This window comes from Boleophthalmus pectinirostris, unplaced genomic scaffold (assembly GCF_026225935.1).
Source record: "Boleophthalmus pectinirostris isolate CB_2022bp ecotype Guang Dong unplaced genomic scaffold, ASM2622593v1 HiC_scaffold_20, whole genome shotgun sequence".
Taxonomy (NCBI): domain Eukaryota; kingdom Metazoa; phylum Chordata; class Actinopteri; order Gobiiformes; family Gobiidae; genus Boleophthalmus; species Boleophthalmus pectinirostris.
The window spans coordinates 27,779,156-27,794,560 of NW_026571153.1; the positions used below are offsets into that span (position 1 = coordinate 27,779,156).

At 38.1% G+C, this 15,405-nt stretch overlaps 1 protein-coding gene and 2 long non-coding RNA genes across 3 annotated transcripts; all 3 read left to right on the plus strand.

Moving 5' to 3' along the window:
* Positions 1 to 1,890: 1,890 nt before the first annotated feature.
* LOC110170128 (uncharacterized) lies at positions 1,891 to 5,785 on the plus strand. Its single transcript, XM_055156523.1, has 5 exons — positions 1,891 to 2,021; positions 2,110 to 2,823; positions 3,463 to 3,570; positions 5,263 to 5,288; positions 5,512 to 5,785. The coding sequence occupies exons 1-5, from the start codon at positions 1,973 to 1,975 to the stop codon at positions 5,629 to 5,631; spliced, it is 1,017 nt and encodes a 338-aa protein (XP_055012498.1). The 5' UTR covers positions 1,891 to 1,972; the 3' UTR covers positions 5,632 to 5,785.
* A 5,793-nt stretch (positions 5,786 to 11,578) lies between these two features.
* On the plus strand, positions 11,579 to 11,961 carry LOC129409820 (uncharacterized). The gene is made up of 3 exons (XR_008632598.1): positions 11,579 to 11,725; positions 11,795 to 11,861; positions 11,937 to 11,961. It is a non-coding gene; the product is annotated as an uncharacterized LOC129409820 (long non-coding RNA).
* Positions 11,962 to 13,131: 1,170 nt separating this feature from the next.
* Positions 13,132 to 13,668, plus strand: LOC129409819 (uncharacterized). Its single transcript, XR_008632597.1, has 3 exons — positions 13,132 to 13,431; positions 13,502 to 13,568; positions 13,644 to 13,668. It is a non-coding gene; the product is annotated as an uncharacterized LOC129409819 (long non-coding RNA).
* Positions 13,669 to 15,405: the final 1,737 nt, after the last annotated feature.

Consider the following 15,405-nt stretch of genomic DNA (forward strand, 5'->3'; position numbering starts at 1 on the left):
TATATATATATATATATATATATATATATATATATATGTGTGTGTGTGTGTGTGTGTGTGTATGTATATATATATATATATATGTAAAAAAAAAATAAATATATATATATAATATATATATATATATATATATATATATAATATATACACATACACACACACACACACACACACACACACACACACACATTTATGGAATTTATGGAAAGAGTTGAAAATAAAAGTACAAAATACTCAAAGTAGACCTTACTTCTAAATTCAAAATACTGAAAATTCTATGCAAAATGCTGTAACAATTTACACACAAGGGAAAACCTTCATTTAACAAAGTAAAGATTTTGTCAGCAATTTTGACTAAACTAATCATCACTATTGTGTGATTTAGTTTTGGCAGTTGTTAATATTATAATTACTTCATATCAGCAGCTCGTGTCCCACCAGGAAGAAAAATTATACTTCACCAAAATTTAAAATACTTTTTTTTTTTTTTTTTGGTAAAATCTTTAAACTGAATTTTTGAATGAACTAAATAACACCTTTGTAGACAGTTGAAGATGTCTTATGTTACCACAAAGTAGACAGGAAGAGTGGTCTATCACACAACAAACATATACGGGAAAGACAAGATGACCTAGCTCCTGTAACAATGTATTTAAAAGAACATTAGCTTGTGAATAACATTATGCATGATTTGTATTGACTTGTAAATATGTTGCACATGTTAATAAAGTTTATTTTAATCCTATTGTAATGTAATATATTCTGTAATTATGACTAAACATTATGAAACAGCCCACGCTGTCTGAAAACTAAACCAGGCCACACTGACCTCAATCAAAAATATGTGTTTTGTTTTTCCCCCCGTACATGCTTCATCAGCATTAAACAGTGCCATTTTTAGTTTCTAAGTTTCGATGTCACCCACAGACCCGTCTACATTTCAAATGATGACTATCCTAAATTTCATAATAAATTATTTTTTCCTTTATTATATAGTTAATAGACATAAGTATGTGACAGGCAATTTTCATCATCCAGTTATAAAATCAGTCACACACACACATTGCACACTTCTTCATGGAGATGTTATAGCTTTGCCTGGAATGTTCCACAGTATGACATTAAACATATTGTATAAACATATTTGTTCAGTTGCGGGGTTTTTTTACTGCACAAGACATATTTGAAACATACATTGTTACTTCATGGATACAGACATGTTTACCTAATGTCATACTGTAAAAGAGTCATAACAAAGCAACATCTCCAGACAAACTGGTGGTAACTCTCCACGAGAAGATGCACGAGTGTCTTGATATAAGAAGATAGAGGAAGAAATGGCGTTGAATGTTAGTCACAGGAAATCTAAGTGCAAATTTAATAATAATCATTCATATGCTATTTTAGGTATGAAACTCTCTGGAGGTGGCACGTCTGTGCGATCAACCACACATACGGAACATTCTCCATGGAGATAAATATATTTTATGCAAAACTGTGGAAAATTACAGCCAAAGGAACATTTTGCAAATATGTAGCCTGAAGGAGGGAGAGGCCCTGCAGGATAAATAAGAGTCAGGTTTATGGAGAAGTCAGTGCTATAAAGACATGCTTTTGTTTTAGTGTATTTTTTGGCTAAAAAAGTTACATACTGTGGCTTTAAATACCCTTACATTTTAATGTCATTAATAACAGTGTTGTAACTATTATTTTATAATTGGCGCTCAGTGTCTCTTCCTGCACAGTGTAACATTTCTTGTACATTATTGAGTCTGTTAAGTTCTGAGTCACTGTAGTTATCACTTTTTAATAACAAAATATTTAATGAAAAGTACCATGGAGTCCTGAGAGTGAGCAGGTTAGGGGAACATCTACAGACAAAACATGATTGGCCAATCAAACAGCCGTGTGTCTTGAAAAGGAGAGAATGTGCTGAGAATGTGCACAAAACTGCTCCGTCCAGGTCTGCAAAATGAGGTGGCCTACTTTAGCTCTGTGCTGTTTATTCGTGTGGGCTCTGGGTAAGTTGTGGCTTTGACATTTTTATCATTTATCATTAAGAGCATGTTCGGGACACTATTTTGTTTAATAAAAACTGTTATTTTACAGCTCATCTACCAACACCAACCTACGCAACCTCTTCAAATATCACCGTTGTAAATATTGGGGACAGCGTCACATTGGAGTGCTCTTTTGGTTCGAGCAGCGTAGCTGTCATGTTTTACTGGTACAAGCAAATTTTAGGCCAAAAACCTATCGTCATGTCTCGCTTTTACAAACATGAGAAAAACAGCACTTTTATTGGCGACTTCCAGAACAATCCCAGACTTTCTATCAAAAACGGGAACTTCCAGAATCACCTCACCATCTCGGATTTACGTATGTCCGACTCTGCGACCTATTACTGCGTCAGTGGGTATTCGTACATGTATAACTTCGAAGTCAGTGCCATGGTGGTTGTGAAAAGTGCAGATTTGACGGTAGAAACGCGAAAGGATCGACAAGATGAGTTGCAAGAGACGATTCAACCGGGAAGTAACGTGAATCTTCAGTGTTTGGTGAATTTGACAAACTGCGATGGACAGCGGAATGTTTACTGGTTCAGAGCAAGAGAAGACAGACATGCAGGAGTCCTTTACAGCCACGGAGGAGGAGGGAGCAGAGATGATCAGTGCAAGAAAAATGGAAAAAGTCCAACCAAGTCCTGTGTCTACAACCTGCCCATACACAACGTGAACTCAGAGCAGACTGGGACCTACTACTGCGCTGTGGTCGCCTGTGGACAAGTCCTGTTCGGGAACGGGACAAACCTGAAATTGTACGGTAAGATTAAATTCATATATTTATCATTATCCGTGGTTCTGATCTCTTATGGATCTTGTGAAAACTCATAACTTGTTTCAGACTGAAAAACAGCCACCCTTTGCTTTGAACTTTGAGCTTTGCACTCTTAACATGTCTTGACCGTAACATGGCACAGTTATGAAGTGAAAACCGTTTCAGAAGAAGAAGCTCATTGAGAGAAGGCCAAATTCTTCCATCATTGTCAACAAAGCAATGATGATTTGAACATAACAAGTACAAACTATTTGAGGTTTTTTCCTCTTCCTACACAATTCCGTATATCATTTGACGTTTGATGTTTTCTGTATGTATCTAAATGTAGAAAGTAGTGAAGTAAAGTAAGCATTTGTGCACATGTATGATGAATGAAACAAAGCCAGGTATACAAATGTGATGCTGATTTATTCTTAATTACAAAAAACATTGGACATAATGAACAAATGATGCTTATTCCAGAACCAGAAAGCAGAACGATCCTCACTCATGACTCTTAATCTCATCACTATCTAAACCAGACTACATAGAATTCTTTAAAGAAACCTACAGAATCTTCAGGATCACAGAAATAATTGAATGTACGGTATGCATTTTTCTCATAATCGAATGATGTTTGAACAGAAACCGAGACTCCGGTGGGGGTGTACGTGCTGAGTGCAGCTTTGGCGTTCACCGTCATGTTGGCCGTGCTCCTCTGTGTCTCTGCTCTCAGACTGGCCCATGGACAAGGTCTGAACTCAACCAAAACACAACATCACAGTCAGAGCAGGCAAAAAAAAAAAAAAAAAAAAAAGTAAAATAATTATTGAGGATTGAAATAACAGGACTGACATAACTTTACTATGACTGGAAAACTCCGCTCTGGTTGCCAGTGTTGGGAAGGTGACTTTTAAAATGTATTCCCCTACAGATTACAGTTTACATCCCCCAAAATGTAGTTTGTAACATGATCCATTAAGTTACTTAAGGTGAGTAACGTAATCTGAATACTTTGGATTACTTGATTTGCTGTAGAGAAGCAAAGATGAGGAAATCTTCACATAAGATGTTTTGTTTTATCTGCTAAAAGAAAATAAAAAGCCCAGATTTTACTGAACCATATTAAAAATATTATTGATAGAAGAGGAGGAGACACAGTCCATGCAGCATGATTTAGTCCTGTTAAATTCTGTTAAATCCTGCTAGATCCTGGTTTAGTCCTGTTTTAGACCTGGTTTTAGACCTGGTTTTAGACCTGGTTTTAGACCTGTTTTAGTCCTGTTTTAGACCTGGTTTTAGATCTGTTTTAGTCCTGTTTTAGACCTGGTTTTAGATCTATTTTAGACCTGGTTTAGACCTATTTTAGACCTGGTTTAGACCTGGTTAAAATCTAGTTTAGACCTGGTTTTAGTCCTGGTTCAGTCCTGGTTTAGACCTGTTTAAGATCTAGCTTTAGTCCTGGTTTAATCCTGGTTTTAGACCTGGTTTAGACCTGGTTTAGACCTGGTTTAGATCTAGTTTAGACTTGGTTTAGTTTCCAGCAATGAGTGGAATTACCAAAAATAGGAAAATACCGCAGTGTAATCCATTTATTTCAACAGAGTAACTGTAATCCAATTACCACTCACTGAAACAGTAACTGTAACTGAATACAGTTACTCATAACTTGTACTCTGATTACGTAACTCCGGTACATGTAATCTGTTACTCCCCAACACTGCTGGTTGCTTAGAGTTGTGAAACACACTTCTGAACTCAGAGCAGTGAATAATTAGGATGATCAGGTAACACTTACATAAGGTAAGTGAGGAAGAACTTTGGACCACTGGAAACTATTTAAAAAAAAAAAAAAAAAACTTCTTCTGTTTTTCACATTTTTAAAACAGTAAACAGGTACATACAAACGGAACAAACCGATGTAAATAGATTTCTTTTCAGTCATACAGGAAAGAAACAACATCGTGGGTGTTCTGTACATGTGGGAGAAGGACCCGCACACTATAAAAATTATCATATGAATTTTGAAAAGAAGGTTTTGACATTTGATAAAATTACATTTCCAACTGTACATTCAAGCTGGACTAAAACATAACTGTAATGGGAAATAATAACAGCTCAAAATGTAATGTTTGCTGTAAATAAATCTATTTTGCCTTCTTCAAAGTTCTGAAAAGTTTTATGAACAAACTCTAATCATTTGTCTTGAATCAGTTTTAAAGATTGAAACTGAAAAGATTACAGTGCATGTTTACAGTTGCATTACGTACATGTACTTTTCTGCTGCACCACCTGCTTGTCTCCATGGAGATGTTATTACATTGTCAGGAATGTTCCACTATGGCATTGCAATTAATATGTATCTATATTTAAATTATTAAAATAATATAACCAAATAAATCTGCATGTTTTATTTATTTATGTTTTTTTTTAATCTTTTATAAGGTACAAGATCATCTGACAAATCAGGGGTAAGATTTTACCATTTGTTATGTACATCATTCACAATTCAAGTTATTCTGGAAGTTGCTGTGGGCACCAGCTACTTAATTCAAGTTGTATTATTCTGTATGAATTGATACTAACATTCCAATCTTTTTATTTTATTTTTTTTTATTTTATTATTATTATTATTGTTATATATATATATATAATATATATATATATTTTTTTTTTTTTTTTTTTTTAATGCAGACTCAGCCTTTTCCCGGCGACGTCTTTTATGCCTCCGTGCATCCCAAAAGATCCGGACATTCCCGAGTGCAGAGGGACGACACCTGGAGTGAGTGTGTGTATTCTGAGGTGCACCAGTAGAGGGCGCCACATGATTCCACCAAACACAGTCTCAGTTTCTCAGTGTTTGTTTTATGGAATGATGATGAATGGAAAATGAACTCTGTTGAAACTGTTATAACTGTGGCACAATGAACAGGAAGAGTTCTGTGTGAACAAGTTTAAAAACATTTTAGCACACATGTATTGAGTTGTTTTGTGTTTAAAGTGTGTTTATTTCACAAAATAGTAGGTGAAATTATAATTTAACTTCCTAACTAAATTGCATTATCATATGATTAAACATATGAATAAAAAATAAATAAAACCATTTAAACTGTCAGGAAAAAAGCATTCCTTGCTTGTAAATTGCTCTTGCTTTTTTCCATCGAATTTTCAGTGTTGATAATTTTCAGTTTTTTTTTTGTTTTTTGTTTTTTTTTATAAAAACAAAACACACACACAAACATGAAAAATGTCATATGTACAGTTTTGGCTTTTGAGTTTTTGCTCTTTGGTTCCTTGTTGTTTTTATTTTGTGTTTAATTTTATTTGTGTTTCGTTATGTAAAATTGTAATTTCAATAAAATCAAAATGATGAAAAAGATGTAAAACACATTATTGTTTAAAGTATTTAACTTGAACGTCTTTCCAACTTCTATAAGCACTAGCCTTACATGTTTACAACTTAAATAAAAATCATACAGAGACTAAAATGTCAATAACAGATTTCAGAGCAGAAAAGCAGTTCAAATGAGGCTCAAAACAATAGCTGCGTGTCAGACTAGATGTTGTGTGGGGTTTAGAGTGTGAGTGTGTCCATGCATGTTGAAGTCCACATGTCTGCTGGTTACTGACAGGTTACAGTACACCCAGTAGTAAGACTGCAATTTAAAATGAAGGAATTTGAGGAGTTATGGGCACCGGTAATACAAGAAACAAGATAATGTATATCCTACCTTTGATGTGTGCATGGATGTATGTGAGTGAGTGAATATGTATGAATGTGTATGTGTGTGTTTATTCATTCATAATGTGATTTTTATTTATTTAGTTTGGTGAGGGGTTATTAATCGGGGGAAGGGATTAAAGGGAAAAATAAGAGTGTAGATATATGTATGTATATGTTTATATGTATGTGTGTGTATGTATGTGTATATGTATACATATATGTGTGTATGTATGTATATATACACACACAAGGAGAATATAAATAGATATAATATTAGGCTCTGCCTTTATAATATGAAGTGTTAAAAAAAAAATGTAATGAAATATATGTATATGTATGAATATGTGCCTATATGTATATAGGTGCACGGATTTAAATGTGTATATGTATGTATATGTGTGCACGCATGCATGTGCGTATGTGGGTGGGTGCATGCATGTGTCCACACACGTATATAAACAAGTAAGGAGTATTGTTATGAACATAAGGTAAATGAATACAGAGTATGTATGTATGTATGTATATATGTATGTGTAGGTGTGTGTGTATGTATATATATGCATGTATATATATGTATATGTATATAATGTGTGACATATGGATGTGCTTACACTCGGGTAAATAGTTAAATGGACACTTAATATCTCTAATGAAATGAATAAACATATATTAAAAAAAAAAAAAAAAAAAAAAAAAGGTTCAAAATCCTGTAGTGTGTGTCGGCCGTAACTGCTGCTGCGAGCCTCATCGTTCTGCTCTTAAAATGTTCGTATTAATCCGCTCTACGTGATATCCCGGGTTTTTCATTTTGCTGTTTTGTCTGTAAATCGATTCCTAAAATGCAGCTCTGAATTCTCCCCTGTAACCGCAGGCGTCGATGAGCTTCATTTGACTGGAGCCGAGCGATTTCTTTACAGTCTGTGGACGTCTAAAGAGGAAAAGGACTCTGGATTTGGGCATTTTCAGTTTGTATTTTGGATTTAGATGTGAGTCATTTATCATTGAAAGACAAACAGACTGTGAGTAAAACAGTGATAATAATAAAAATGAAATGTGAAGCTTTTGAGGCGCCTATGTTCTATTTTTGTCATAATTACACCAGGGATTCGGTCCTGTTTTACATTAGTCCTGGTCTTGGTTCAGTCCATATTTTAGTCCTGGTTCAGTTCTGGTTCAGTCCTGGTTTAGTCCTGGTTTAGTCACATCAGGACTTGTCACTTTTTAGTGCTCTCCTTGTCTCCATCCCTCTTTATCCCTCTTCTCTTCCTCTGTCTTCATCTCTATGTAGCGGGAGGGCACCTGACACACACATACACACACACACACACACACACACACACCCACACACACACACCCCTAACCCTAACGTCACATATTTGACAGTTCTTCAGATAAACTATAAACAACAGAACAAGTTGAACAAACTCTCCGTTTCCCTCCAAATCACTAAATCACTTCAATTCTTCATCCTCGTGTCACTTCTGAACAACTCGACCTCGACCTCCGGAGGGAAACGGAGCCAGGTCTAAACTAGATCTAAACTAGATCTAAACCAGGTCTAAACTAAATCTAAACCAGGACAAAACCAGGACAAAACCAGGCCTAAACCAGGTCTAAACTAAATCTAAACTAGATCTAAAGTAGATCTAACCAGGTCTAAACCAGGTTTTGTTTTGTTTTTTCCGTCCGGGACCCGAAGCTCAAAGTCAAACTACAAACTCACGAAAAACTACAAACCAGGCTAACGGCTCGTGCTATCACAGGCTGACGCGGAGGACACGCCCACCTCGCGACACACGTCATCACGCACGTTTTGTAAGCATAAAAAATGGGACAGAAAAAAAAAATAAATAAATAAATAAAAAGAAAAAATAAATAAATAATAATAATAAGAAAGAAAGAAAGAAAAAAATAAAACTAAAAAAATGGGACAGAAAAGCAGTGTCGGGGAGTAACAGATTACATGTACCAGAGTTATGTAATCAGAGTACAATTTATGAGTAACTGTATTCAACTACAGTTACTGTTTCAGTGAGTGGTAATTGGATTACAGTTACTTTGTTGAAATAAAGGGATTACATGGCCCTTTTTTTTCGGTAGATGCCAGAAACTAAACCAGGACTAAAACCAGGTCTAAACTAGATCTAAACCACGTCTAAACTAGATCTAAACCAGGACTAAACCAGGTCTAAAACCAGATCTAAACCAGGTCTAACGTAGATCTAAACCAGGTCTAAACCAAGTCTAAACTAGATCTAAACCTTGTCTAAACCAGGTCTAAACCAGGACTAAACCAGGTCTAAAACAGGATTTAACAGGACCATGCTGTGTGGACGTGTTTCTTCGTTTTCTATCAATAATATTTTTAATTTGGTTCAGTAAAGTTTGGGCTTTTTATTTTCTTTTATCAGACAAAATCGTATGTGAAGATTTCCTCGTCTTTGTTTCTCTACAACAAATCAAGTAATCCAAAGTAATCAGATTACATTACTCACTTTAAGTAATTTAATGGATTACGTTACAAACTACATTTTGGTGTATGTAATCTGTAATCTGTAGGGGATTACATTTTAAAAGTAAACTTCCCAACACTGTGTCCTGGGTGTACTGATGTTGTTTTGTTAAGTTGTTCCAAATTTTACATCCACAAATGTAAAATTCAGAAATGTCCCACTAACTTTGCTTGTTTTAAAAACGAACTCAAGTTATATATAAAAGCTCTGAAATATGTGTGAAATAGTCCTGGACTTTATGAACTCGACTTCCCTCAATATTATCCTTTTCTCTTCCTAAATGCACTTTTTTTTGTATTTCATTGTTTTGATATAATATATTGTGGCCGCCAGCTTGGATAAACAAGAGTTCGCACCATTTTTTAGATTTATTCTTATGTATCTGATACAATCTTATATACTTATGGCACTAGCTCTCTCGTCAGCTCTCTTGCGTCCTGGTGGTCTGAGCATGTAAACCCTGCCAAACAATTGAAGAAAGTGACGGATTCGTGCGCGACTGTCACCTGGCGGCAGAGCGCAGTGATACGAACGGAGAGAAAATAGTGCCAATTGATTATGAGGTCTGACTTTTTGGAGGATGATGGTTTTGTGATGCAAATGTATCACTCTTTTGAACACAGATTGTTGAAAAACACTTTATTTTCATGTCCCCAGACAACTTGCTGGTCTACTTTCGTCAGCACCGAAAACGGCCAGTATCTGGGCTCACCGGACGCTGTCGGGGGTAAGTCAGTGTGGATGCACGACACTGCTCACGGGGATGACATACAGATTGATGTCAAAAAACCCAAACTATCCCTTTAACATCAGTGAATATAGTCATCTGAATGTATTTGTTTGGAGGATAAGCTCCTTGAGAAGTCTCGCTATCGTTTTCCAGGAGATCCTCATAGTTACAGCAGCATTTTCAAAGCAATAAAAGGTAAAACAATGATCCAAAAATGTCATGTGTTACCTTGGAGATTCTTTGTTTACCTGCTGTACATATTTCAACTACTTCCTGCTACAAGAAGTCTCTCTGGAAGCTCACGCCCCCTACTGTCTGACAAATCCAAGAAAAGCAGCCTACAAGAGCGAGCACTCCAACATCATGTAGACAACTGAAACATGTAAAGCAGGTCAACATACTCTCCTGTCTGACCAAAACAATCTCTAATTTTAAGGATATAACTGAAGACAGAATGAGTTATTTCAAATTATTTTATTTACTTATTTTATTTATTCAATATTTTAACAGGTAGGTCCATTAAGAACACACTTTCATTTGCAATGACGACGTGGCCAAGAGGCAGAATAAAACTAGCCTGATTCATCAGATGGTTTCACTTCGTAGAAACCGTGTGACCTTGCAGCATTAGGATTCATTTGCTCAATGGTAGGCGGGTACTTTTTTAAATTTACCCTTTGTCCAGGGTTCTTGCAAACCATCTAGTGTATTCTGATTCCTGACCTAGTCGCTGGAGAGAAATGAAATTGAGCGGAGGCACTAGGTGGCGCCAGTCTGTCTAGTATAAAACAGCACAAACAGAACAAACTCTCACATCAACCAGAACATGAGACAGTGAAATATTTGCAGATTAAAGATATAAAAATGTTAAAAGCATGTGAAGTGAGCCTGTAAAATACTCTGGATGGAGCTTTTAAAAGTCGACAGAGGAAAAAACAAAAAAAAAAAGTGTGTTGAAGGTGGATCCAGTCTCTGCTGCAGAACTGAAATGAGGAGCGTCCCAAAGCTGTGCAGCTTTAGAACGACCAGGTTCAGGTGTCTGTTGGTGTGTGTCTGGAGCTGTGGATGTGGAAGGACCAAAGTGCACAGTGATGGTGGTAAATGGTAAACACCTGTGACAAAGCAGAGGCTGTGTGATAAATCACATGGAGCTTATGGAACAGTGTTTTTGATGCAGATCTGTAAACTAAGTCTCCACAGTCATTGATCGTGAGGACTGTAGTTTTAACCAAAAGCTCTTTTGTAGGGTGTGTGAAACTGATTTTATGTTGATAAAGGAAACTTATTCTTAGTTTGGCTTTAGTGAGTAGACTGTTAATGTGTCTTTCAAAATGAAATGAAGAATCGAGCCATATGCCTTTGTTCTTGTAATGATCAACAATTTGGATCTCTGAGCCGTCCAAGGCCAACATTTTATGTAAGCTCATTGTCTGTGGGAGGTTTCTGTTCAAGATCCTGCATTTTGTTTTTTTTGTTTTCAGTTTTAAGTGGAGTGAAACTGTTTTGGAACACCGAGAAGTGCTATGACCTGCTATCTTTTACCAACAATTCCAGGTTGGAAATGATCTAATTGATTCTAGTGTAGGTGTATGAATTGTTCTCAGTTTGAGAGAAGAACTGACCCTACAAGTGCTGGATATGTGTGTGAAACGTGAATGAAACAAAACACAACTCCAGGTCTGTTCTTGATGAGGAAACAACATTATAACATATGTGACAGTATCGGGTTTATGGGTCACAAACCCGCCTATAAAAGGGGCACTATGCGCTACGCTCGCCCCTCCCTCCTGAACGCCGACCGCTGACGTTGCACGCTGGCGGAGCCAAGCTGTCATGGCCGCAAGACGCGAGGCCCCGAGTGGACCACGTTTAGGCGCACTAAGTTTACTGTTGCAAGGTGTTCAGCGCAGTAATTGCGGAGAGTGTGCGGGCATCGTGGGGGTAAGTGGGGAAATCGTCTTGCTGGCTCAGTAACGCCGTGTGTGAGGTTAACGCAGGTTGTGTTTTTAGCTTTTGTGTCTCGGCGCTGGGCGGTCCTCTGCGTGTTTGGGTGGCGTGCCGCGGTGAATTCTACACGGTATGTCGCTATGGTTTATTTTGTGTTCCTCTTTGTCGTGTGTATTGTACGTTAAATGTAATATGTTATATTTAGGCTCCTGCTGGCGGGAAGCCTCCCCTTTTCTTTCCCTTTTCTTTCTCTTTTAATATTCTCCGTGTACCTGGTCTGTTCTGTGGTCGTGGCCCTTGGTGAAAGGACTCGCTCTCTGAAGTCTTCGTCTTGGGGGAAGAGCTACTGCGAGGCGCAATATTGACTGTGATAATGGTCCTAAGGTAACTCCAAGCAACGAGGCCATGCGACCCAATGAACGCACAGGACTGGTGGAGGATATTTGTTATTAACCTTTTGCAAAGATGGATAATAAATTCAATGTAAAGTATATTCAAGTCTCACGCCATATTCAGTCAACAAACCTGTGTGTCTATAGTGGGTGGGGAAAAACACTGTGTCCTGGCATTACCAGGTGGCGTTGTTGGCAACTTTACTACCTTGAAGTACATGTACAAATATGCTGCTCTGCTACATTTTGGCGTTGTTGGCAGGATGACTGAATTATGGCAGACTAATGTACTTCTCTGTGTGTGGTGACATAGAGGAATTAAGATTACATTGTGTGTATATATAATGGTGCTGCTAAGGCTGTGCGTACAGGATATCGTAGGCTATGACCCCCCTGTGTTTAATGCATTCATGTGAAGTTTCTAGTGTGGTTTGCATTTTTATTTTGTGTGTAGTTTTATGTTGGAATGCATATTTTGTTCTGTGCTTGGTACAGGTGGACTTAGGCAAAATGTTATTTCTGTGACGGCTACAGGGCACACTGAAAATGTATGCAATGTTTTCTTTTTACCTCTTGTCTGTATTTGTATGTAGATGGTGGAATTGCGACTGATACTGTTTCAAAGAGATAAAGGGGAGGCTTCTGCGAAAGCTCGACGTCCGGGGTAGGATTTTCAGGTGTGGTGGGGGGGCATAGTGGGGCTGCTCTCATCGCAGGCCCCAGGGGTCTAGGTGTCATGGCGGCGTACTTGTTGAAAATGACTGGTGTAGGCTCGTGGGAGAGTAGCTGGTTTAAAAGTACGTGGGCCCCAAGTAACTCTTAAGCCTTTAGGGCATTTCCTTTTAATCGTGGACTTTGGGAATGATCGCGGTCGAGTGCGCCGCTGCAACAGTACGGCAATTTTGTTTTAAATAGCGTTACCGTTTTACGAGTTGCGTCATGCCGAATATTCGGGGACGGAAGGTGATGCATCTAGGGTAAAACAGAGAGGGTTTTGATATGATTACCACGCCTGTCTGGGAATGACTGGTTCTTAAAATTTCCATCGTCGGGTCGCCGATGCAATTTGGGGGGGCAAATGTGATAGTATCGGGTTTATGGGTCACAAACCCGCCTATAAAAGGGGCACTATGCGCTACGCTCGCCCCTCCCTCCTGAACGCCGACCGCTGACGTTGCACGCTGGCGGAGCCAAGCTGTCATGGCCGCAAGACGCGAGGCCCCGAGTGGACCACGTTTAGGCGCACTAAGTTTACTGTTGCAAGGTGTTCAGCGCAGTAATTGCGGAGAGTGTGCGGGCATCGTGGGGGTAAGTGGGGAAATCGTCTTGCTGGCTCAGTAACGCCGTGTGTGAGGTTAACGCAGGTTGTGTTTTTTAGCTTTTGTGTCTCGGCGCTGGGCGGTCCTCTGCGTGTTTGGGTGGCGTGCCGCGGTGAATTCTACACGGTATGTCGCTATGGTTTATTTTGTGTTCCTCTTTGTCGTGTGTATTGTACGTTAAATGTAATATGTTATATTTAGGCTCCTGCTGGCGGGAAGCCTCCCCTTTTCTTTCCCTTTTCTTTCTCTTTTAATATTCTCCGTGTACCTGGTCTGTTCTGTGGTCGTGGCCCTTGGTGAAAGGACTCGCTCTCTGAAGTCTTCGTCTTGGGGGAAGAGCTACTGCGAGGCGCAATATTGACTGTGATAATGGTCCTAAGGTAACTCCAAGCAACGAGGCCATGCGACCCAATGAACGCACAGGACTGGTGGAGGATATTTGTTATTAACCTTTTGCAAAGATGGATAATAAATTCAATGTAAAGTATATTCAAGTCTCACGCCATATTCAGTCAACAAACCTGTGTGTCTATAGTGGGTGGGGAAAAACACTGTGTCCTGGCATTACCAGGTGGCGTTGTTGGCAACTTTACTACCTTGAAGTACATGTACAAATATGCTGCTCTGCTACACATAGATGAGAAAATAGTGTAATACAGGCGCTGTAAGGAAGTAAAGTTTATTTATCTTAGTGCTTTTCACAGACATAGCTCACAAAGTGCTTCACCTACAAAAGATAAAAACAGGAGAAGATACACTGAAGTACATTTTGAGAAGTATGCCTCACACTGCCATTTGACCTATTTCTTCAGCTCACTGCACACAACTCAACCTAAAATGAGCACAGACCTCATTTCAAGTCAACCACATATGAAGTGGAAAAAAAAAACTTCCTGTGTTAAGACCCTTACACAATAACTGCAAACAGCAAGTATTGCCATAAACCTCAACTGACCACATGCACATCTCACCAAGATACAGACCAAATAGATTTTGAATTACAATTTTGTTATTTGTTCAACATTATGTGGCTTTATTTTTTCCACAGCACAAGTTCAAAATTGGCAAAGCTACATATTTTAATACTAGACATTGTATGAAAACATATAGCTCTGCCAATGAAGACTCCTATACGTCTATAGGTGCACTAGAGCGGCACCAATGACACAACCCCTAAAAACAGGACTGGGTTTACATGTGGAGCTCATTTCAAGTTTCTCCCTTTTGGTCTTTTTAGCTGGTTTTCTAATTGTGCTGAATTTGGTGAGAGTGATTTTCATTACTGTGAGTATGAGGTGATTCTTTAACCCTACAGAAGTTGCACAGATTGTTCAACATTTCCAGGGTGGCACATTCCAGGCAGAAAAGCACTATATAAACTGTTACTATTTACCATGTGACCAGGCTCACTGAGAGAAAGCCAAAGGTTTGTAGCAAAGTCAACAAAGCAAAGAGATATTATCCAGATGTGACATTAAAGGCCCTTAACTACTCCTTGCGACTGCAGGGTACATGCCACAGCGAAGATCCTGCTTCTCATCACCGCAAAATCAGCCATTCATTCCAATGAGATCATTTCTGACATGTCATGTCATGTGTCATGCCTGCACAGTTGGAGATAGAGGTATGTCCGCACTGGCTTTTTGGTTCAGTGTGGCAAGACGAATGTTTGTGGCAAATCTGAATTGTCTTCAACAAACAATATTTTTTGACCCATTTTAAATGTTCAATGAGGTGCTGTAGAACACTTTTATATCAAGCCTCCATATATTGTACATCATTGCATTCAGGTCATCGATGTGCACAAATGTTCCATTCGATCCACTTCAATATGACATCATTTGTGAGAAATACTAATGAGTCTCTCGCTGGGACTTTGTCCCTTGGCTCAAACCTAAAAAAAAAAAAAAAAAAAAAAATATATATATATATATATATATATATATATATATATATATATATA